This window comes from Paramisgurnus dabryanus, chromosome 20, assembly GCF_030506205.2.
Source record: "Paramisgurnus dabryanus chromosome 20, PD_genome_1.1, whole genome shotgun sequence".
Lineage (NCBI taxonomy): Eukaryota > Metazoa > Chordata > Actinopteri > Cypriniformes > Cobitidae > Paramisgurnus > Paramisgurnus dabryanus.
This window is the reverse complement of record NC_133356.1, coordinates 13,825,124-13,848,388: the sequence shown is the minus strand read 5'-3', so window position 1 is coordinate 13,848,388 and position 23,265 is coordinate 13,825,124. Positions and strand designations below refer to the sequence as shown.

Sequence of the window (23,265 nt, the reverse complement as noted above, 5' to 3'; positions counted from 1 at the left end):
ATTAAAATGTTAAGAACTTTTTTGTCATAAATTTTCTTTGGGGAGGGGGCTGTGAAGGAATGCACCGTACACAAAGGGGGCCCACACGCTGAAATTGTTTGAGAACCACTGATATAAACAATAACGGTGTGAAGTCGATGCCAGCCCTGAGCTCAGTTTATTCACACTTACATACATGAGTGAGTCACACAGTTTTTGTGACTTGTAAACATATTAAATACAATGAAATATAAACTTTTAAGTTTGGATTAATTGTAATTTATAAATATTTTTTACCTAAATCTTTTTAGGTAATCGGTTTCCACAAACGTTTTAAAAACTCAGTGCATTTCATCAGATTGTGTGTTCCCTGGGAATCCAGGCTCGATCTGTTGACCTTTGTGTGACCTTTTGCAGTAACACTGACGTCCACACGGTAGCGTCTCTCCTGAAGCTCTACCTCAGGGAACTGCCCGAGCCGGTGATCCCCTTCAGCAAGTACGAGGACTTTCTAACCTGTGCACAACTTCTGCTCAAAGATGAAGAAGTGGTGGGTCTGCTGATGTACTCTGTGTGTCTTACAGTGAGAGGTGGTAAAAATCTCCTAGACCCTAGTCTAATTTCTTATTTCAAAATCTGAATAAAAGTGTAATCTGACACAGAATCATTTGACAAATATCCCAAATAAAAAGATTGGGTGATAGAAAAGCTCACTTGTTTTCTGGATGTTTAATGTGTTGTGTTCCCATGTGTTTCTTCTAAAGGGACTCAATGAGCTTGTGAAGCAGGTGAACACTCTTCCTCAGGCTAATTATAATTTATTAAAGTACATTTGCAAGTAAGTAAACAAACAGCATCCTGTTAAGCTTTATTGATGTTTTAAAAAGGACGTTTATTCACTATATGTTCTCATTTAGATTTTTAGATGAGGTGCAGTCACATTCAGCTGAGAACAAGATGAGTGTTCAGAATCTTGCAACAGTTTTTGGACCAAACATCCTTCGACCTAAAGTGGAGGACGCTGTTTCAATGATGGAAGGTGAATAGAATTGCATCCTTTGGTGATGTTAGTGCCTCATACATTACATATATATTTTTTAAAGTATACGACAGAACGGTGTAAATAGTCTCATCACTTATCAGGAACCTCCCAGGTCCAGCACTTGATGACGGTGTTAATAAGCGAACACGAGCGGCTGTACGTGGGAACCGAGGGAGATGTTTCCTCCGAGCAGACCGGAAGTTTTCATCAGGTTCAGCGCAACATGGCACAGTGGATCTCTGAGGACGAGATCCTCAACCGCTCACCTTCGAACCAGACGTCCAGTGCCACATCTTTAGATATTACTGTAGGTGCCCTCAACACTGCCAAGGTGTCATCTCAGGGAAAATCTGGATTGACTGTCAGCCCCAGTAAGCAGGCAAAGTCTCTCCCCTCCTGGAAGTACTCCTTCAAGGGAGGAGGCACACGTGCTCAGCCCACAAAAATTGGAGGTTCTTCCGTGGACGTATCCAACATGCCCAGTGCCGGTAACTGGTTAATGAACGGGCTTTCTTCTTTGCGGAGCCACCGGAGAACATCTTCTGGAGAACGAATGGGAAAGGACGCGATCCTCTCACACCGACTTTCCACTTATGATAACGTGACATCATCCAGTCTCAGCGTACCCAGTGTGGCGAGCACAGCCTGGACCACATCCTCCTGCGAGATCTTAGTGGCCGACTCGGTGAGCAGTGAGCCTTCCTGTCTGAACTCTGTGAAGGCCGAGTGGTCGGTTGGAGGGTCTGTCCGGAGTCAGGGTGAACAGAGGAGCACAGAGGTCACAGATAGCAGTGAAGCTCTGGAGATGTGTGTGAGCAGTGCAGGTTGCAGCGAGAATGGAAACGTTGAAGATGCGGTGGACGTCACAGGAGATACTGACAATAGAACGACAGCACTTAACAGCGTGGTGACGGAGCTGAAGGACAAATTGAAGAGACAGAAGATCAGCTATGAGTTACGAATACGAAAGTAAGCCACAGTAAATTAATATAAATTTGTCCTTATGTTCTGTAAAATAGAAAGAAAAGATGGCAGTTCAGAAAGTAAAATATATTTAGCAATGAATTAAGCTCTGGAATGGATCATTATACACTTTCATGGCTTTTAAATAATCTTTTCTAAGGGGTAAAGTTTGTAATTTGATAAAAAAAAACTTAATATGTAGTGAATGCAGAAGTATTAAGCCAATGCAAGATGAAGGGTTGTTTGAAAACCCTATACATTAATATATATATATATAAATTAATAAACTTTTTGTAATTGTTGTACAGCTTGATTTCTAATTGTATTAATTTAAAGGATTAGTCCATTTTCTTAAAAAAATCCAGATAATGTACTCACCACCATGTCATCCAAAATGTTGATGTCTTTCTTTGTTCAGTTGAGAAGAAATTATGTTTTTTGAGGAAAACATTCCAGGATTTTTCTCATTTTAATGGACTTTAATAGACCCCAACACATAAAAGTTTTAATGCAGTTTAAAATTGCAGTTTCAAGGAATATAAATGATCCCAAACGAGGCATAAGGGTCTTATCTAGCAAAACGATTGTCATTTTTGATAAGAAAATAAAAAATAGGCACTTTTAAACCACAACTTCTCGTCTTCCTCTGTTCGTGTGACGCGCCAGCGCGACCTCACGTACTTGCTTAATGCCGTGGATGGGTCACGTGTTACATGAAACGCACATCTGCGGACCATTTTAAACAATAAACTGACACAAAGACATTAATTAGTATAATTTGACGTGACTTACTCTTGACGTGATGACTTATTTCGTGAGGTTGCGCTGGCGCGTCACATGACCGGAGATAGACAAGAAGTTGTGGTTTAAAAGTGCATATTTTTTATTTTTCTTGTCAAAAATGACAATCGTTTCGCTAGATAAGACCCTTATGCCTTGTTTGGGATCGTTTAGAGTCCTTTGAAACTGCAATTTTAAAATGCATTAAAACTGTTACGTGTTGGGGTCCATTCAAGTCCATTAAAATGAGAAAAATCCTGGCATGTTTTCCTCAAAAAACATAATTTCTTCTCGAACAAAGAAATACATCAAAAATTTTTTTAAGAAAATTTACTTATTCTTTAAACATTTTGTCTTAGGTTAGAGGAATCAAATGGAGCTCTACATAGCCAGATGGAGAGACTGGAGGAGGAGTTAGACCAGGAGAAAAAGAAAAATCGAATGTTGGAAATTAAACTCCGCAACTCTGAGCGGGCTCGCGAGGACGCGGAGATCCGAAACCGCTTGCTTCAGAATGAGATGGAGGAGTTCTTCTCCACTTTAGGAGATCTTACCTTGGGGTCCAGGACGAGCAAAATTTGACTGGCAAGATGTGACGGCCCACCTGCTTAACACAAAGAAACTGTGTTTGTTGTAGATAGAATCTGGAAATCTCTCTGCTCATGTATCATGGGTAGTCAGAGGTAATTTTGTGCTGTTTTGTTACGGCAATTTGATCAGCTGTTATCACGTGTAACGGTTTCACTTTCCGTCTGCCATCTTCAGTCTTAAATGATAAAGGAAGAGTTCATCTGAAAATTAACGTTCTGTCATTACTCACTGCTCTGCCCACTTCTCAAACCTGGGTTTGATTTGAGATCTATGGCAGCATTATAGTGCACAAGCCATATGTGACCCTAGACAACAAAACAAGTGTCCAGGGTATATTTGTAACAATCGCCAAAAATACACTACGGGTTAAAATTATTGTTTTTTATGCCAAAAATCATTAAGATATAAAGTAAAGATCATGTTCCATGAAGATATTTTATCAATTTCCCACCAAAAATACTTTCAAATAACCTGTATATCGGCTAACTATTGTCCTTTGCCAACAAACCACACATCAATGTAAAGCTTATTTATTCGGTTTTTAGAGTATTTCCATATTAATTGATAATTTTTTACCCATATCACTGGTTTTGTGGTCCAGGTTCATATACACTCTTAAAATTAAAGGTGCTTCATGGTGCCACATAAGAACCATTTTTATAAAGAACCTTTATCAAAAAAGGTTATTTTGTAGTTAAAGTTATAGATAAAGAAAAGGTAAGAAAGAAATTGTTACTTTAACTAAATGGTTCTTTAAGTAACCAAAAATAATTTTTCTTTTGCATCACTAAGTACCTTTAAAAAAAAACACCACCGTTTTTCAATATTTTACTATGTACTTACCTCAACTAAGACAAATTAATACATTCTTTCTTAAATGCGTTAGCATTTAGCATAGCCCCATTCATTCCTTAGGATCCAAACAGGGATGAATTTAGAAGCCACCAAACACTTCCATGTTTTCCCTATTTAAATACTGTTACATGAGTAGTTACACGAGTAAGTATGGTGGCACAAAACAAAACGTGGCGATTTTTTTAAGCAGATAAAAAATGAGAACTATATTGGTGGAGGAGCACTTGTTTGCGGCACTTCAACCTTGAGCGCAGTAATATTGACAGAAGTTTGAGCGAGAGATGAAGTAGTGTTTGGTGGCTTCTAAATTCATCCCTGTTTGGATCCTAAGGAATGAATGGGGCTACGCTAAATGCTAACACATTCACGATGCGCTGTACAAAGATTAAGTGCACGCATTGAAAAAAGATAGTTATGTATTAATTAATCTAAGTTGAGGTAAGCACATAGTAAAATAATGAAAAACGGTGGTGTTTTCCTTTAAGCACATTTATTTTTAAAAGTGTAGTTACATTGTCAGAATTTTTTTTCAAAATCTGTACTTTTTTGCACCTAAAGAGTTCACATTAGTATCTCAAAGGTATATTGGTAACAACTGTACACATATCTTTACGTAATGGTACATATTAGGTCCTTTTTAAAGGGAAGTGCCCCCAGTGACAGATTTCACCCATTTTTATTAGACCAAGTATTTTGGCACGGAAAAGATGTCCATAAGGATTCTTCTTAATGTTGTGTTGCACATAAAAATTAAATAATGACAGAATATTTTTTTTTGGATGAGCTTTTCCTTTAAGGTGCAGTTCACTTATAACTTACATTAATATTCTAACATTTACAGATAATACCAAAGCATGACTTTCCTGACTGTTTGTTATTCACCTCTCACAATGGCAGGTCATTTCAATGGAACCGAATATCATTATCCTGTAAATGCATGTTATGAAAAATCCTGCAGAACAGTCTTGAAGAAATGTTCTCACAATTTCCATTTTTTAAACGAGCCTATACATAAAACTAATAATCACCATACATGCTGCATCCTATCACATTGTGCCTGACACTACCCACAAAAACAAACACTGGCTCATTTATATAGACTGTTACACTTTCAGACTTCACAGAGGAATCATTTCAGCAATCCCTTTATTGTAAGTCTAAATGCACTATAAAATCAAAGTTTTTCCTGGATCAGATGAGGTGACATCAACCAAACTGTTTGTTATTGTGCAATGGCAAAACATTTGAAAGTTATTCAAATCTTTAAGGTAAACTATCAGATTGAACAAAGATTTCAGCTGCAAAGATTGCCAAGTCTGTTATTTATTTAAGCTTATTATTAAAGTAAACCTAGAGCTATTTCTCAGGTGGTGTTTTTCGAAACACTCAGTGAATGAGTGTCTTTATATATATATTGTAGTGGATGATGAAACTAAGGTTGACACATACTTGAACGTTACTATAAAGTAGTTTTTTGTTTGGTTTTTTAACAATGCATATGTTCTCATGGTCATTTTTCCTGTTAAATGATTCCTGTATGCGGAAAGTGCCAAAGTAGAGGTCTTCAGGAAGTGGGTATTGACGTGAATTTCAAATGAAGACTGAAATGATTTGCAATGTAATAACTTGTCATAGTCATCAAAACTGAGAAATGTTCTTACTATAATGTATCACAAAAAAAAATGTATCACAAAATGACTCAAAATAAGTTTGATGATGATTGACCGAACAACTAAATTGGGGTAAATATGAAAAAAGTCCACTGTCAATATTAAACAAATTGTACCACACAAACAATTCATCTCCAATCTTTTATTTCTCCAGTTGTTATGATGTTAACACAGTTGAATTTCATTGAAATCTAGTAAGGTGGTAATCAACTAACCCTAATAAAAAAACCTGTGTCTGGCTAATAAACCCAGCACCATAATCTTATAGTACATGTACAGTTTTTTGGACTGAAAATGAAATGCTAAGCAGTTCATGCAGGATACTGCCCATTCTCTCCATTGTATTATTTGAGCATCTTAGTTGTGGAAAAAGCAAAACATGGACAGAATCCTTTTAAACATTTTCACATAGTCGAGTCTGAAATTAGAAGGGTCGTCTTTCAGCTATAAAACATTAGCTGGAAAACAACAGTCTAATGGCAACCAGAGCACTCGCAGTTTAAAGTAAACACACTTACATACAGTACATCCTTACAGATTCTCTCTTACAAACTATACAACACTTAAATATTCCTAACGTCAGCTGACAACCACATCTCCTGAATAAATAAATAAAACTAAAGAAATTACAGTAATACTTGTGAAATGTGGGCTTTATGGCATCAGCATGAGGTAGTTCAGACTCGACTCTGAAACGGACCGGTTTTGTTTCAGTTTGGCTAATTCGTATTTATTCGTACGACCACATTTCTAAGTTTTTTTACGATTTGCTTTCAATATTGTTTTGTTATTTTAATATTTATACTTATTTGTACGATTCATTTCATACAAATTAGCCAATTCGTAAATTACGCACAAATTCCTGTGAGATCAGGCTGAAACTTCTGCTCATTTTGCAGGTACAGTAACTTAGGATTCCCAGACAAATATGGAGGTCTTAATGTCATTGACACGATTAAGAGCACTTCAACATAAAAAGCCACCAATATTAAGTAATAGCAAAATATTTAAGGAATAGTTCACCCAAAAATCCAATCAGAAGCCCCATTCACTTCCATAGTACTCTTTATTCCTAGTGCTTCTGGTCGGTTTGGTCACAAACATTTCTCAAAATATCTTCTTTCGTGTTTATCAGAACAAAGAAATTTATACAGGTTTGTAACAACATGAGAGTGAGTAAATGACGACAAAAATTTCATTTTTGGGTGAACTATCCCTTTAAGTTGTTTTCACTTTTACCCTGTGAACAGGTAAATAAAATCAAAGGGCCAGGCCACATTCAGATTCCTACCTTCTAATCCACAACTTCAGGCCTTTTCAACGTTTTTGATCATTCACACCACTGATAAATCTCCATCTGATATCAAATATTGTGTAGAGCTCCAAAGTATTAAAAATCACAATGCACACACATACTGTATGTCAATCCCCAATACAGTAGGTCACGTTCATTTACAGCACATTATGTGCCATTAATCCTCAAGGGGGGAAAGAAACTAAGAGTAAAACTATCTGGAAATAAACGATTTCCAAATGCAGCTCACTTTACCGTTTTACAAAAATAAATTAATCAGTAGCTTAAATGACTCTAATGGAATATGCTAGAAATGAATGCATGTAGATACTTTTACGGTGTTCACACTAGCGAATAAAAACAAAAGATTTGTACTGTCAGCTCCTCCGACATCACAGTAATATCCTGCTCATCATAATCGGATGGTAAAAATTGTCAAATGGAATATTGATAGAATCACTACACAGTATTTTTGTTCAATGTTTGTTCTGTATGCAGATTTTAAAGGTCTAAATTTGAATTAATGTTGGGAAATGGTGCTGAAATCCTAGATAAACTTTAACAATTACAAAATCAGAATACATACACAAAAGTTCACCACTTTTCACAGTCCATCAGAAAATTAACCAGCAGCAAAACCATTGATAGAAAATAAAAAATATTAAATTTTATGATGTTGACTATGATTAATATTCAATAAAAAACTATTTAAATAAAATGTGCTTTGCACAAAGATCCAGAAAAAGCCACCTATGGCAAACAGTACTGGAATAATATGCTGATTTTGTGCAATATGTTAAATTTAAAATACTATCAGTGTCCCAAGTGACTAAGAAAATACAATGAGCAGGAAAAAACTTAAACGCAAAATAAATTAATCTGAGAAAATATATTCACAATTTCGTTTAACAGACTACCTTCTGAAATCACTACGACATGACAAAATACTCTAGCTATAGCTTATAAAACAAGAGATTTGTTATGGAGCTCAGACAATCTTAATAAAGCCAGTTAGGGGCTTTGCCTTAAACGTTGCTAAAAAGATAAAATCGTGTAATCATTTACAGCATCTAAAAACTGAACTCAAAAGCGTCATATCCAACCCAAAGTTAAACTGGCTTAAATCTGATACCATGCCACACACAGTGAATCTCCAGGTGAAGGTGATAGTCATCTGCAGCAGCTCAGAGGACCAGCGGAGGCCTCCAGACTGCTATCCGTGTCTGAGGTCACAGTGGGTTCTGTGGACATGGAGGAGATATCATTGATGGAGGAAGAGGAGGAGGGCTGGGGTGAGCCATTGATCACTGCTGCACCTGTGCTATGTGAAACACAACATTCAGTCAGATTACAATACATGTGACTGCAATTCAACATGTTAAATTCTGAATTAAAACAATAAGTGACAGCATTTAAAAAAACAACAACTTTGTGTTCAACTGATGAAAAGATATCAAAAACTTTTGGGATTGCATAAGGGTGAGTAAATTGAGAAAAAAATATTTTTGACTGAACTTTTTGTTTAATCTTGATGCAGTGCATGACCAGGATAAATATTAAAGCGATACTTCAACCAAATATCAAAATTAGCCCACTAGGAACTCAACCGCAAGCAATCCGAGATACAAATGTCCATCATCTTTCAGATCAGAATACATTTGGATTTATTTTAGTCCTTGCTCTTCCAAGCTTATAATGGGAGAAAACAGGGAACAACTTTTTACAAGACTTTTGACATTACAAGATGTCAAATAAATCTTTGGTGTCTCCAGAGTACGTATGTGAAGTTCTAGCTCAAAATACCCCACAGATAATTTATTATAGCATGGTAAAATTGCCACTTTTTCGGTGTGAGCAAAATTTTTTCCTTTTAAATGCAAATAACCTGATCTCTGCACTAAATGGCAGTGTTGTGGATAGTGCAGATTAAGGGGTGGTATTATCCCCTTCTGACATCACAAGGGGAGCCAAATTTCAATGACCTATTTTTTTCACATGCTTGCAAAGAATGGTTTACCAAAACCAAGTTACTGGGTTGATCTTTTTCACATTTTCTAGGTTGATAGAAGCACTGGGGACCAAATTATAGCACTAAAACATGGAAAAAGTCAGATTAACTCCAAAGGGTCTTTTCTGGCTAATTGATGCAACCTTGTAAGAAAAATATTCATATTTTTAAACTTTATAAACTATAATAACTAGCTTTCGGTAAGGACACCATCTTGGAGTCACGTGGTTCATGAGAATGCAACGTACCCATGGCAACGAGTGCTCACTACGCTAAAACTCTTGCATGAGTCCAAGATGGCGCCGTTACCGAAAGCTAGTTATTATAGTTTATAAAGTTTGAAATCTGGATTTTTTTGGTACACAAATCAACCCATTAGAGCCATGTGGATTACTTCTGTGAATAAAAGATGCACTTTTTTGAGCTTTAAAGTCAAAAGTTGTTCCCTGATCCCTGTTGTCTACCATTATAAAGCTTGGAAGAGCATTAGGACATTTACTTAAAAAAATCCAAATGTGCTCGTCAGAAAGATGATGGTATCTCTCAGATTTTGATATTTGGCTGGAGTATCCCTTTATGGTCTATGTAAAATTTAAATAATGAAGTTTTATGTAAAAGTTTTGTTTAACCTCTAATGGCCAAACAGTTTGCCAATGATCTACTTAATTTAACTCTTTCACCTCTATTGACGAGATATCTCGTCAATTAAGAGAAAACGCTTCCCTGCCAATGACGAGTTTTTCTGTCTTTTCGCAATACCGCCATTCTGCAACATTTTAAACCCGGAAGTATTGCCCTATGGCAAGCGGCTGCATGTCCGTGTCTGTTTTAAAGATCGCTCTGAATGGGATCTCTATGAAAAGTCCGTCACAAAAATGGAATTATCTCTGCTTTTTGCTCAAAATGTGGTGTTTTTGCAGAAACCTACCCATATTCAAAAGCTGATTACAAAAGAACCACTAAAGGTAGGATGAAACGGTTTTTTTGTTTGACAGCAGAGGGTCTGTTCTTTCATTTGATATATTGTATGTTTAAATATTTAAAGAAGAACATTTTCTGGAAAGCATTAAACTTTGGTGAAAATCATGAAAAACGCTGGCGCTGGCTGGCAACTTTTTTTAAAAACGCTGGCGGTGAAAGAGTTAAAGGTGGGGTGCATGATCTCTGATGGCCAATGTTGACATTTGAAATCACCTAAACAAACACGCCCCTACCCCAATAAAATCTGGACCTTCTTTTGATAGACCCTTCCCACACATATGCAACCCAGGCAACAATGTCATTGAGTAGACACGCCCCTTACTGCTGATTGGCTACAAGTGTGTTTTGGTAGTCGGCCCGACTCCCTTTTCCAAAGTGTTTTTCAAAAATCATGCACCCTGCCTTTAATAGGCAACATAAGAAAAATCTCCTGCCGAAAAAGCTTAGAGAAACTTATTTAACCAACCTAGAGGAGATGGCTGACCTCGAATGACGCCATTCTTCAGCCGTTCTTCCCATTCCACCACTTCTTTATAGATCAGATCTGATAAATAAAAATAATGATATAATAAAGAGAATGAAAAAGAGTTTACAACAGGTTACATTAATTACAAGTATTCAATGTTATTTACATAGCACTTTTCAAAACACATTTTGAAGCATGTCACACCTGTCCATAATATCAAGCTACCTTTAGGGTAACAACAACAAGGCTTTAAATCTTAAAGTAAACAGCTGAGCCTCTAAAAAAAATGCAGCATTGCCACTTCTTACTAGTTTACACCCCAACACTAGATTGATGGATAAAGAACCGTCATGGAAACTGGCATGGTTTATGTTCAACGGCACACGCTGCCCCTCAAGCACTGAAAGAAATATCAATCGTTCTAATTTTAGCAAACGCTGTCAGACATTTAAACACCCCGAGGGACCTATTAACGCTTTTCAATCAGGTGACAAGCAGGCAAGATTTCGACTGGGTGTGCAGCAGCCGTGTGTTTGTTTTCCATCTCTGGCATTGAATTTCATTCTGTGAACTTTGTGGTGAAGAGTGGATGAAGTACCTTTCCATTCCTCCACAGTGTGATCTCTCTCATCCAGCTGTTTGTCTATAATCAAAGGAGGTGGCTAAAAGAGAGACATAATCACTTATAACTATACTCAAGAGAACAGTCAGCATTGTGTTACATGTCATATATGTGCTTCACCAAGGTTTTGACCTCTAAATGATTAACCAAAAATGGTGCTTCTATGTCATCACCTTAAAGGGACACTCCACTTTTTTTAATATGCTAATTTTCCAGCTCCCCTAGAGTTAAACATTTGATTTTTGCCGTTTTGGAATCCATTCAGCTGATAACCGGGTCTGGTGGTACCACTTTTAGCATAGCTTAGCATAATCCATTGTATCTGATTAGACCATTAGCATCGCACTCAAAAATAACCAAAGAGTTTCAATATTTTATATTAAAACTTGACTCTTCTGTAGTTATATTGTGTGCTAAGACCGACGGAAAATTAAAAGTTGTGATTTTCTAGGCAGATATTGCTAGGAACTATACTCTCATTCTGGCGCAATAATCAAGGAATTTGCTGCCGTACCATGGCTGCAGCAGGCCCAATGATATTTAGCAGCGCCTGAAAATAGTCACTTTGGTAACTTTCATTATCATTAATAAAATATTGGAACTATTTGGTCATTTTTGAACGCGATGCTAATGGTCTAATCAGATTCAATGGATTATGCTAAGCTATGCTAAAAGTGATACCGCCAGGCCCGGAGATCAGCTGAATGGATTCCAAAACAGAAAAAAACAAATGTTTAACGGTATGGGAGCTGAAAATGAGCATATTTTCAAAAAAAGTTGAGTGTCCCTATAAAAGGACTTTTTAAGGACTTTTATTTTTAAGAGTGCAGGTCTTATGTCTTACAGAAATGACAATGAACTTGACATCTGTGCATATAATTGATAGAAATGGATTGGTCGTCTCTTCGTGCAAAGGCATAAGCTTACCGCTTCCACTTCGGCCGGGTCGTACCATACGTTAATGTATGGGTGCTGCAAAGCTTCATCTACAGAGATTCGTTTGGATGCATCTATCACCAGCATTTTAGACAGCAAATCTCGCGCCTGACTCGCTGTAAGACAAATCACAACCATATAAAGGGTTAACAGTGCTTCTGTAGTGATCCTAACATGTAAATTATTCAGGCCCCTTTAATGTAAATGCACTGGAATGACTTTATAATTGTGCATTGCTTCTTGTCTCCTACAATTGTGTCAACATATTTCAATAAAAATTTTGTAAATATACAGTGGTCTTTGAAAGTATACACGCTACAGGGCACCTGCATGAGTCACTTACAAAACAAATAAAACCCACCTGGACATCTCAGTTCAAAGCTAACTATTGAGATTCAGTGAAAGCTTTAAATGGATAGCTCACCCAAAAATAAAATAAAAAGAATAAAAATACTGACTTCCATAGTAGGTAAAACAAATACTGTCAGAGTCAACTGTGTACTTGTAATTATTTATCAAAATATATTCTTTTGTGTAAACTCGTACAGGTTTATAACAACATCAGGGTGAGTGAATGATGACAGAAATGTCATTTTCAGGTAAATGATCCCTTCCCTTTAAACAGTTAGTACCTTTCAGTTTGTTGTGTTCTGAATCAGCAGGAAACAGAACGTCTGGAAACAGTTTCTCAAAGCTGTATCCAGTGTACCGTGGTCTGTTTTCCACGTAGGTCCGCACAGACTGGTTGAGTTTCATCAAGAAGTCCTGGGATGGCGTTCCGAGCTGCTCTATAACTTTATTCCACTGATCAATATCTTCAGGCATTAAATGGTTAAGAAAAATACATATAGGTCTACAATATATCTAAAGTATGCTATCAATTCATTCGATATGCCTTAAAGCAGAAAACTTTTTTTTTTAAACAGACACAGTGTAACATGGAATATAATTTCTGATGCAAAAGAGAAGTGATGAACATATGAAATGGATGGCAAATGGACAAAAATGCAAAGGTAAGGATACGATCTGTACCTGGAAACAACACACTACCTCTGACCATTTCGGCCATGATACAGCCAACAGACCATACATCCACTGAAAAATGAAATGAAAGTGAAATTAGCATGCAAACAACGACGGGATAAATGATAAACAAAAGACAAAAAGATGAAATCAGGTTGTAAATAACTAATAAATGTCATGCAGGGAAAATCAGACGTGCTATTAGAAATGTAGGAGGTGAAACAAAGAAGATGTGACACTTAAATGATCAACTCAAGATCTATGAATGAACCGGAAACGTTACGTAAAATATTACAGGCCGACCGTTCACGCTCACGTTGTGAATCATCTCTGATTCTGATGCAAGAAAATCTATTTTGGGCAGCATGACAGAGTTAGTATGAGAATAAATAGTTCCAGTAATTTACACAATGAATATTTAACAGCTCATGTCCAGATACTGATGCAGGCCTTGTGTTACTCAACAGCATATATCAGACACCAATAAGCCACCAAAAGTTTATTTTTAAAACCCCTAATACAACACAAAGAAATGCTCATTAAAGAGATAGTTCACCCAAAAATTTAAATTTGTCATCATTTACTCATGTTGTTACAAACCTGTGTAAATTTGTTTTGTTTGTAACTAAACCGTCCGTGAGCCCCATTTAGTTCCATAGTATTATTTTTTCCTACTATGGAAGTAAATGGGGCTCATGATTGGTTTGGTTACAAACATTCCTTAAAATATCTTCCTTTGTGTTTATTACAACAAAGAAATGTATACTGGTTTGTAACAACATGACAGTGAGTAAATGATGACAGAATTTAAATTTTGGGTGAACTATCCCTTTAATTTGGACTGATTTTGATTCTTAAAGGAATAGTTCACCCAAAAATGTGAGTAATGTCATTAATGAATCACCCTCATGTCGTTCCAAACTCCTAAGACCTCAGTTCATCTTTGTAACACAGTTTAAGATGTTTTATATTTAGTCCAAGAGCTTGTTGACCCTTTATTGAAAATCTATGTACGGTATACTGTCCATGTCCAGAAAGGTAATAAAAACATCATCAAAGTAGTCCATGTGACATCAGTGGGTCAGTTAGAATGTGTAGAAGCACCGGAAATACATTTTGGTCCAAAAATAACAAAAAGTACGACTTTATTCAGCATCGTCTTCTCTTCCGCGTCTGTTGTGAAGCAGATGACGTGTTATCCTCAGACATGTTTGCGAAGTTTTTTTTTTTCAAACTTACAACGTGCGTCTCCCTCAGACTGTAAACGAAGCACGGGCGCACAAAAACAAACAACAACAAAAAAACAGCTGGGGCGTACCAGATAACACGTCATCCGCGTCACTGCAGTCACGTGACTTTAGTCTCGTACATGCGCTTCACAACAGGCTTCACAACTACCGCGTGGAAGAGAAGACAATGTTGAATAAAGTCGTAATTTTTACACCAAAATGTATTCTTGATGCTTCAACACATTCTTACTGACCCACTGATGTCACATTGACTACTTTGATGATGTTTTTATTACCTTACTGGACATGGGCAGTATACCATCATAGATTTTCACTGAAGGGTCAACAAGCTCTCAAACTAAATATAAAACATCTTAAACTGTGTTCCACGATGAACGGAGGTCTTACGAGTTTGGATGGAACGACATGTGGGTAAGTCATTAATGACATTATTTTCATTTTAAGGTGAACTATCCCTTTAACATAATAACACTGCAGCTAAAATGGCTCGGCAAATGTCACAACAATTAGGATCAACTAGGTTTTTGTCATATAGTGACAATATAATTTGTTTTTTACTTTAATGCACCCATTATAATCCATTCGGCAAACAAGTTTTATCCAAAACGATCTACAGTGCATTAAAAGTATACATTTTATCAGTATGTGTGTTCCCTGGGGATCAAACCCATGATCTTTGCACTGATGCTCTACCAACTGAGCTACAAGAACACCAAAACCCTAAAAGTCCTTCAATTAGCTAGAAATATTCCAAGAGGTTTTAAAGGACCAAAGGCAAGTCAAACCGCCTCATCATAGACATAAAGAATGGAGTGAAATGTGGCAACAAAAACTGTGAAGTCAGCTACAGTCAAAAACATAACTGACCACATTAGATGAACACACAACATGCATACCAACAAAAACATATTAGTGTTCATAAAAATTTAGGCCAAACTAAAAATAAAGTACATTTACTGTAGCTCATAATGCGTCACACGTCTTCTCGGTGAACAAAACAACGTCTCTTAACATGACAACAGATAATCCGGGGATGTGACTCAAGGATACAGTCTCTCCCAGGAAATAGGATTTTGTGACGGACCATTTCTGCCAAAATGCAGCCCACAGACCAAATGTCCACTAAGCGTGTGCAGCAGAGAAAAGAGAGAAAATTGTTAAGCAGGAAGCCAGGGTCTGTTAGTATTTTAGTACTATTGCATAAGCACTTCTTTCATACATCACAGTTTGGACTGAAAAATAAATCAATTAGCAAACCATCAAGCCACGCATGACTCATCCCAAAGAAAACAAACTTTAGATGTGATCAAAAAAGGAAGATTTCCTCAAAAACAATTCGGTACTGAAACCTCAAAGCTGTTAGTGTAAGCAAAGCATCACAGGGGTCTATTAAAGCGTGAAATGAAACCTGAAAATTGAGAATGATATTTGACATTAAGCATGCACAGGATGTGTCAACTAGGCACTCTGCAGCTTGTCAGTAGCACTGACCATTGGCTTGATATCCCATTCCCAGAATGACTTCTGGGGCTCTGTAGTAACGTGTCACCACATATGGTGTCATCAGCAAACCAGTGGCCGCTGTCCTGGCCAGACCAAAATCCAAAATCTTCAGGGTACAGTCTGACTTCACCACAATGTTACTGGGTTTTAGATCCTACAGAACCATAGACAGAATATTAGTCAGGGTTGGGTCAACAATAGTCAGCATTCTGAAGCATTAGTTCATCCTAGAATGACAATTTTGTTATTAATTACTCCCCCTAACATTGTTCCACACCCGTAAGACCTTTGTTTATCTTCGAAACACAAGTTATATTTTTAATGAAATCCGAGAGCTTTTGGAGCCCCACCATAGACAGCAATGCAACTCACAACTTTCAAAGCCCAAAAAGGCGGAAAAAGACAACATTAAAATCGCCCATGTGACTACACTGGCTCAATCTTTATTTCATGAAGTAAAAAGAATACTTCTGGTGCTCAAAATTCAGTCTCTGATGCGTATTAATAAATGAAAGCAGCACATACATTGGTTTCAAAATTAAACTACAGCTATAGACATGCATACACAGATGCCTCATTAACGTCTATGTATGTATATTGCTTAACACATGCATGTACGCAGTACTTCTCGTAAATATGTGTCGGAGACTCGCAAAAACTATTCTTGTTTGAAATGAAGATTGAACCACTGTTGTCACAAGGACTATTTTAAAGGAAAACACCACCGTTTTTCAATATTTTACTTTGTTCTTACATCAACTTAGATAAATTTATTCATACCCATTTTTATTAAATGCGTGCACTTAATCTTTGTACAGCGCGTCGTAAATTTGTTGGCATTTAGCTAAGTCCCATTCATTCCTTAGGATCCAAGCAAGGATGAATTTAAAAGCTACAAAACACTTCCATGTTTTCCCGATTTAAAGACTGTTACATGATTAAGTATGGTGGCATAAAACAAAACGTGAAAAAAATGAAAAATATATTGTATGGCGGAGAAGCACTTTGTTTGCGGCACTTCAACCTTGGGCGCAGTAATAGTATGATGATGTTACTGCACCTGAGGTTGAAGTGCTGCAAACTAGGTTTTATTTTTATCCACTTTAAAAATCACCACGTTTTATTTTGTGCCACCATACTTACTCGTTTAACTACTCATGTAACAGTCTTTAAATAGGTAAACTTTAAAGTGTTTGGTGGCTTCTAAATTCATCCCTGTTTGGATCCTAAGGAATGAATGGAGTTAAGCTAAATGCTAACACATTCATGACGCGCTGTACAAAGATTAAGTGCACACATTGAATAAAAATAGGTATGTATTGATTCATCTAAGTTGAGGTAAGAACATAGTAAAATATTGAAAAATGGTGGGGTATTCCTTTAATGTTGTCTTTAAGGCTGCTTTCTGGACCTTGAAAGTTACATTGCTGTCTAAAGAAGCTCAGAAAGCTCTTGGATTTTAACAAAACTATCTTAATTTGTATACGAGCGAAGAACGATGGCCTTGCTGGTATGGAACGACATGAGGGTAAATAATTAATGACAAAATTTTAATTTTTGGGTGAACTAACCCTTTAAGGTTAGGGTTAGTAACTGTAGTCTAACAGTTTTAGATGTCAACTACAGAAATGACTATTTTTAGTTTCACTTACGGTGCTGGCCCATTAAAAATTCATCAAAAATGCAGATATAGTTTCAGGGTCTAAAATGTGATGTCCTGCATTCCAATGGTTTGATTATACTTCAAATTATAGATGTAAAAAATACATCTCTTATTATATCTTATCATAACCTTAAAAGAAGATGATTTATTTCTCCTATAGATCTGTTAGAATGATGCCATTTTCAATCATTTGGATATCCACAATCAGAAAATATATAGTGCCTCAAGGTTTGTAATGACCTTGTGCAATGATACCAAATTTCCTGAATTAGCAATAAAGTGACATAAAGGTCTTCCTTTCATCACATCACTACAAACTGGAATCTATAGTAAAAGACTGATGATGATGAAGATGATGCGGGTCCACGGGAGTGTTATGTTTACTGAGGATCACTCGATCGCTTCACCTCTGTCGCCACTTCGCACGTCCCTGACTCAACAGCGCAATGCAGTCCACAGCCGCAGCTGCAGTCAGGCAGACAGACAGGCAGGAAGGCAGGCAGAGGTCTGGCTTTTTGTAATAAACCCAGGGGAATAAAACCCCTCCCTCACCTTAACTGATTATAAAGCGCTTCTCCGTCAGTACAACCTTGGCTGCGCATGGCAGTGTTTTTGTTAAGGAGGTAAGGCTTTTGAAAAAGGAGGAGCACCGACCCTGTGGATGATACCGGCCGAGTGGAGGTGCTTGATTCCGCACAGCATCTGGTACAGCAGATAGGACAGCCGCTCGTGGTCCAGTTCCATCTGAATGACTTGGCAGAGGTTGGCGTCCATCAGCTCCATTACTAGGTAACTGTTGTTGGGTTAGGGGCGGGAAGGGGAGGGGCAAATACAGGGGGTGTGATGGGGCGGGGGTCAGAGAAAGCAGATGGGAAAGGGGAGGGGTGGGCGTGCGCATATAGATGTGATAAAGAAGGAAGAGGGGGTATTTAGCTGGAGTCTAGTTTAATAAATATAAATAGCTTTTACATTTTATGGTACTCACACATCTTGAAATTCTTCTAATGTTTTTTGTGGGGTGAAAACATTTAAGAGGCCTATAATCTGGGAATGAAAAAGATAGAAGGATATGGATTACGGAGGTTATATGATTGTATACGCAATACGTAATGATCTATTTTAGACAGACTTACATTTTTATGGTTGACACATTTCATGAGCACCAGTTCTCTAAATGCACGTTTGGCATGAGTCTGATTCTGAAAAGGACGGCTAAGTTTCTTTATAGCCACATTTCTTTCGAGGTTGTGGTCGTACGCTGAGCTACGAGAGAAAAGGATGCAAAGTACATGTGAAAAGATGTGCAACTGGGTACATCCATGATTTGAGTAGGAGAGGTTAAATCTGAGCTCTGGAACATACCAGACTATTCCCTGAGCACCCGAACCAATGGGTCTTAGATTCTGATACCGCTTCAACACCGTGAAGGTTGAATCACCGACATCTACACTGTAGAATTCTTTCTCACGCTTATTTTTGTTCATGGTGAAGTCGATATCTGAGCATCCGAACGAGACGGACTGTTTCGAACCTAGACCACAAAAAACAAAACAAGAGATAAAACAAAATACACTATAAGGATGTTTGGAAGTGTTATAATGTCTCTACCACCATCACATAACTTTTAGGACAATACAATATAGTTTCACCGGGCACTGCAGAATAAAGTCAAATAGTTCAGCTAAAAATTGAAATTCTGTCATCATTCTGTCATCTCACCCCTGTGTTGTTCTGTTGAACACAAAAGAAGATTCCCACAAAAGCAGGAAAAATAAATACTATGGAAGTCATTGGTTCCCTTAGCTGTGCGTTTAATTTATCAAAATATTTTCTTTTGTGTTCAACAGAATAAAACACAATTAGGGCTGGGACAACGCGTCGACGTAATCGACGACGTCGACGCAAAAAATACGTCGACGCAAAATATGCGCGTCGATTCGTCAGACCCAAAAGGCGGCGCAGTAGTAGCAACGCGAGTGGCTTCAGTCCACGCCGGTTTCACACAGCAAGGGTGAGCAGTGCCTGCGGCCGCGCGGCGCGTGGTTTTTTCAGCGCCCATGTTAACAAGCATGCACCCCGCCGCATGAGCAGCGCGAGCTCGCGGCTCGAAACGGATATAAACGGAGGTCGGAGCCAGCTGCAAATACTTGGGCGGCTCTGTAGCAACAGTGCTGCAATCGTTTCTGCGTGGTTCTGCTGCGCTGCTCACGCTCAATTAAAGTGAAAGTGCTTTGTTTATGGTTTAAATGCTCGTGGATTTACGCGAAAAAGTGTCATTTTACCATAAAATCATGAATGTGATGCCAAGTGTGTTTTAAACAGTCATTTGAGCAATTTAACAGAAAGCAATGAAATATGTCACTGTTGCCAGAAGACTGCGCTTTCATTCACTCTCTGTCCAGCAGTAAATGAGTCCTAATCTATCTTAATAAACTTAAGAGAAAGAGATTTAATAATATATGTGCTTCTTAAGTCTATAATAAGTCTATCTTATCTGTCATTAAATGGACTAGAACAGCATGAAAACAATGTGGATTAAACAAATCTAGTTATAAAAATTACACAGACCATCAAAAGGCACATTGAAGAGGTTTTGCTCATAAATGCATGCAAAATAAAGTCATTTGAACTTGAGATTTTTATACGGTTACTTAACTGCACAGTATGCACTGCAAATGCTTTATTGAATGCTACCTCTGTCTAAGAATGCATTATTTTGCACTTGTATAGTCTTTTTTTATTTTGAAATTTTAAGAGCAATAAAGATATATTGAAATGTTTACATTCAGATATGTAAATCAACATGTATAACTTGCTATTAGTTAATTAATGGGGAGATAATCGAGAATCGAATCGAATCGAAGTCGAATCGGACTAACAAAATGAATCGTTAGATTAATCGATGCATCGAAAAAAGAATCGCTAGATTAATCGTTAAAAAAATAATCGTTTATCCCAGCCCTAAACACAATACAGGTTTAGAACATCACAAGGGTGAGTAAATAACAGAATTTTCATTTTTGGGTGAACTATGCCTTTAAAGGGATAGTTTGGCTCTGGACTTATCTGCATGTCATGAAAAAGAATATAAATAGAGCATACAGCTGTAAGAAACGCACACTATCAAGCATCTGTTGCAAGAGTAGGACATGTTCCTAATGGCTGAGTATATGAAAAAAGCAATACCAACAGCATGACCCAGTTTCACAGAAAAACAGCATCCCAATTTCAGAGGAAACATTGCTTTGGTATGTAGCTGTAGTATCATGTGGGATAGTGCACTGCTTTCTGACATGTCATAAAGTAAAGTAGCACTGTATAACTGACTACAATGACAGGAAGTATCACTGAATGTGTCTGAACACGAATGCGAGAACAAATGGAATTCAGAATCCATAGCAATAGAGAGAAACTTTTGCCATAATTTGATTCAGTACAACCCTCGATGAGCAGTGTGTGGGTGCAATCTTATATGATATCAGGTGCATACTATGTAATATGCTAATACTAACGTTTTAATAAACATAGTTTTTCCTTTTTAAACAATCTATAAATGCATAACTTGTAATATCACCCATGCATTCCACCAAACCAGTTAATCAACTGACAATTTCTCATCGTTTTCAGCAGCTAAGACTTGTGAAACCAAGTTGTTGTTGTTTTTTTTAAGCTATTATAGGTTAAATGTTAGATATCTATACTAGTAGAGTATTAATCTACTGGGGCATAGAAACTGACAAGACAAATATTCATCAACACATTTCCTAAAATAATAATTTCCTAAAAAAAAGCATGCATAGGAATAAAAAGAAAAAATAAATAAAAATGCTAAAGCAGCATTAAAACCCATAATTTAGTGATATCAAATGAATTCATTTAAATTGAAATGAGCAAATTTTGTCAAGCAGGCACACAGCAGCCATAGCCAATTAAAGTATACATTTAAAATCTTAAAACCTTTATTCAGCATACAATAGTAAGCTATAAAACTAGAGATTTTGGCCAAGGCTTGTAATTTTGCTAAGTCAGTCATTTGTAAATGTGGTGGGTATACAGTATAACCAGTAATAAGTCATGCTTAATTCAATCATACATTTATATATATATATATATATATATATATATATATATATATATATATATATATATATATATATATATATATATATATATATATATATATATATATATATTGATGACGATCATATTATTCCATTATAATACTTCTGGATTAAATTGAACCCAGATCCCACATTAACACTATACTTATGTACGGTGGCCATACGAGCATCTTGATAAATATCATTGTAACCTATCTCCGTAACCTTATTCATTTATCAGTCGCTACGTTGTATCCCAGCACTGCAAACCATCGAAGTGACATTATTGACTGAACGGAAACAAAATCAGCTGTGATGTATACACGCACCCTCCCCCACGCTAAACAATACCACGCTTTAAAACCACCTTTAAACGCGTACTTACCTGCTGTGATTGAAATATAAACAGCACTTCCTGTATCCGAAATATCAGCTTTGTGGACGGATTCTTCAGAAACGATACGGTGAAGGATCTATCGATTAATAACTGCGCTTATTCGGCTAATGGTTTCGACAACATGACCCCAGCGTATTGAAAGCGCGTTCTCATACTGGCAGCAGGCCTCGCGTGCACTGCGGACGACTACATGCGCTCTACGTCACCAAACCCACACGCGCTTCCGTGCCATCACACCGCACTATTCATAGATACGACGAGCTGTATTTCTGTCGTTCTTTTAATGTGTCAGCAGGCAAAGCGTGATGAACAGTTAAATGAAACTGTCAAATATATTGTACACCATTTAAAAATGTATAATTTTGATTGCTTATTGAACGTGTTTTATTGACATTTCTAAATAGGCGGTGCAAGAATTTACCATCGTAACAAAGACGCTCTTCGTTGTTGCTATAAAGAAACAACGATATAAACCAGCACTGCCATCTGTTTATTTTAAGAGAAAGAGTCTGAAATCTTTTTTGTGTTATTAGGGTAGGGTCAGAAAATAATAACTTGCCTATATATTTCGGTAATGGACGTCATACATTAATGATACAGCACATGCTGTTGCGGTTCGATGGGCTAGGACTATGTTGTAAAGGATCATGATCTTACAATTTAAGGAAAAACTTCCTCGTGACCTGTCACTCCTCGTCTAATCCAATTGAGCTCTTTGGCTCTTGTCTAAGAATAGTTCTTTAATTTGCAAAAAGTGTCGAGGCACAGACACCAGTAGTCTTAGCGATCAGACAGGATAGCAATAGTTTGGGTGATTGTACAACAGGTCTACTTTCTATGAAGGTAACAGAAGCTAAAAGAAACATGTAGTGATGAGACACACTGAATTAAAACGTCTCGAAGACATCAAAAGGAAATCAGGACTTTTGGACATTGAATGCTAAGGTAAGGTGTAGGCTATACTGATACGTTTTGTGCGAATTTTATGGTTCTTATTTGATTCAAAATACAAATTCTTATGAAATGGATTCTAAATCCATATGATTAGATTCTTTATTGGTAGGTTTTATTGATAAATGCCAGTGTTACAGTGTTAAGCTGTGACTGTATATTTCAGTTATTTAATAAGGAAAGGTTTTAAA

The 23,265-nt window shown here is 37.0% G+C and overlaps 2 protein-coding genes across 7 annotated transcripts in view; one reads left to right on the top strand and one right to left on the bottom strand.

The window, feature by feature from the left end:
• Positions 1–7,267, top strand: part of arhgap22a (Rho GTPase activating protein 22a) — a 33,739-nt gene extending 26,472 nt beyond the window's left edge. For all 4 annotated transcript variants that reach the window (XM_065296538.2, XM_065296537.2, XM_065296539.2 and 1 more), the window contains 5 exons: positions 397–529; positions 744–817; positions 897–1,018; positions 1,123–1,990; positions 3,124–7,267. In XM_065296538.2, coding sequence (XP_065152610.1) covers positions 397–529; positions 744–817; positions 897–1,018; positions 1,123–1,990; positions 3,124–3,346 — 1,420 coding nt within the window. In that variant the 3' untranslated portion in view covers positions 3,347–7,267. The remainder of the gene's footprint in view (positions 1–396; positions 530–743; positions 818–896; positions 1,019–1,122; positions 1,991–3,123) is intronic.
• On the bottom strand, positions 6,018–22,312 carry mapk8a (mitogen-activated protein kinase 8a). Of its 3 annotated transcripts, none has more exons than XM_065296543.2 (12): positions 22,112–22,312; positions 18,989–19,157; positions 18,760–18,889; positions 18,612–18,670; positions 18,281–18,419; positions 15,952–16,117; positions 15,511–15,582; positions 12,820–13,002; positions 12,179–12,303; positions 11,228–11,291; positions 10,630–10,707; positions 6,018–8,490 (listed from the first exon to the last, which is right to left on the bottom strand). In XM_065296543.2, exons 2-12 carry the CDS (start codon positions 19,108–19,110, stop codon positions 8,345–8,347), a joined length of 1,284 nt encoding a protein of 427 aa, XP_065152615.1. In that variant the 5' UTR covers positions 19,111–19,157; positions 22,112–22,312; the 3' UTR covers positions 6,018–8,344. The 3 variants fall into 3 exon arrangements, with proteins under 3 accessions (XP_065152615.1, XP_065152616.1, XP_065152614.1); XM_065296544.2 differs by lacking the exon at positions 15,511–15,582 and adding an exon at positions 13,211–13,282 and having other exon boundaries at positions 6,018–8,495; XM_065296542.2 differs by lacking the exon at positions 15,511–15,582 and adding an exon at positions 13,211–13,282 and having other exon boundaries at positions 22,112–22,311.
• Between the last annotated feature and the right edge of the window lie 953 nt (positions 22,313–23,265).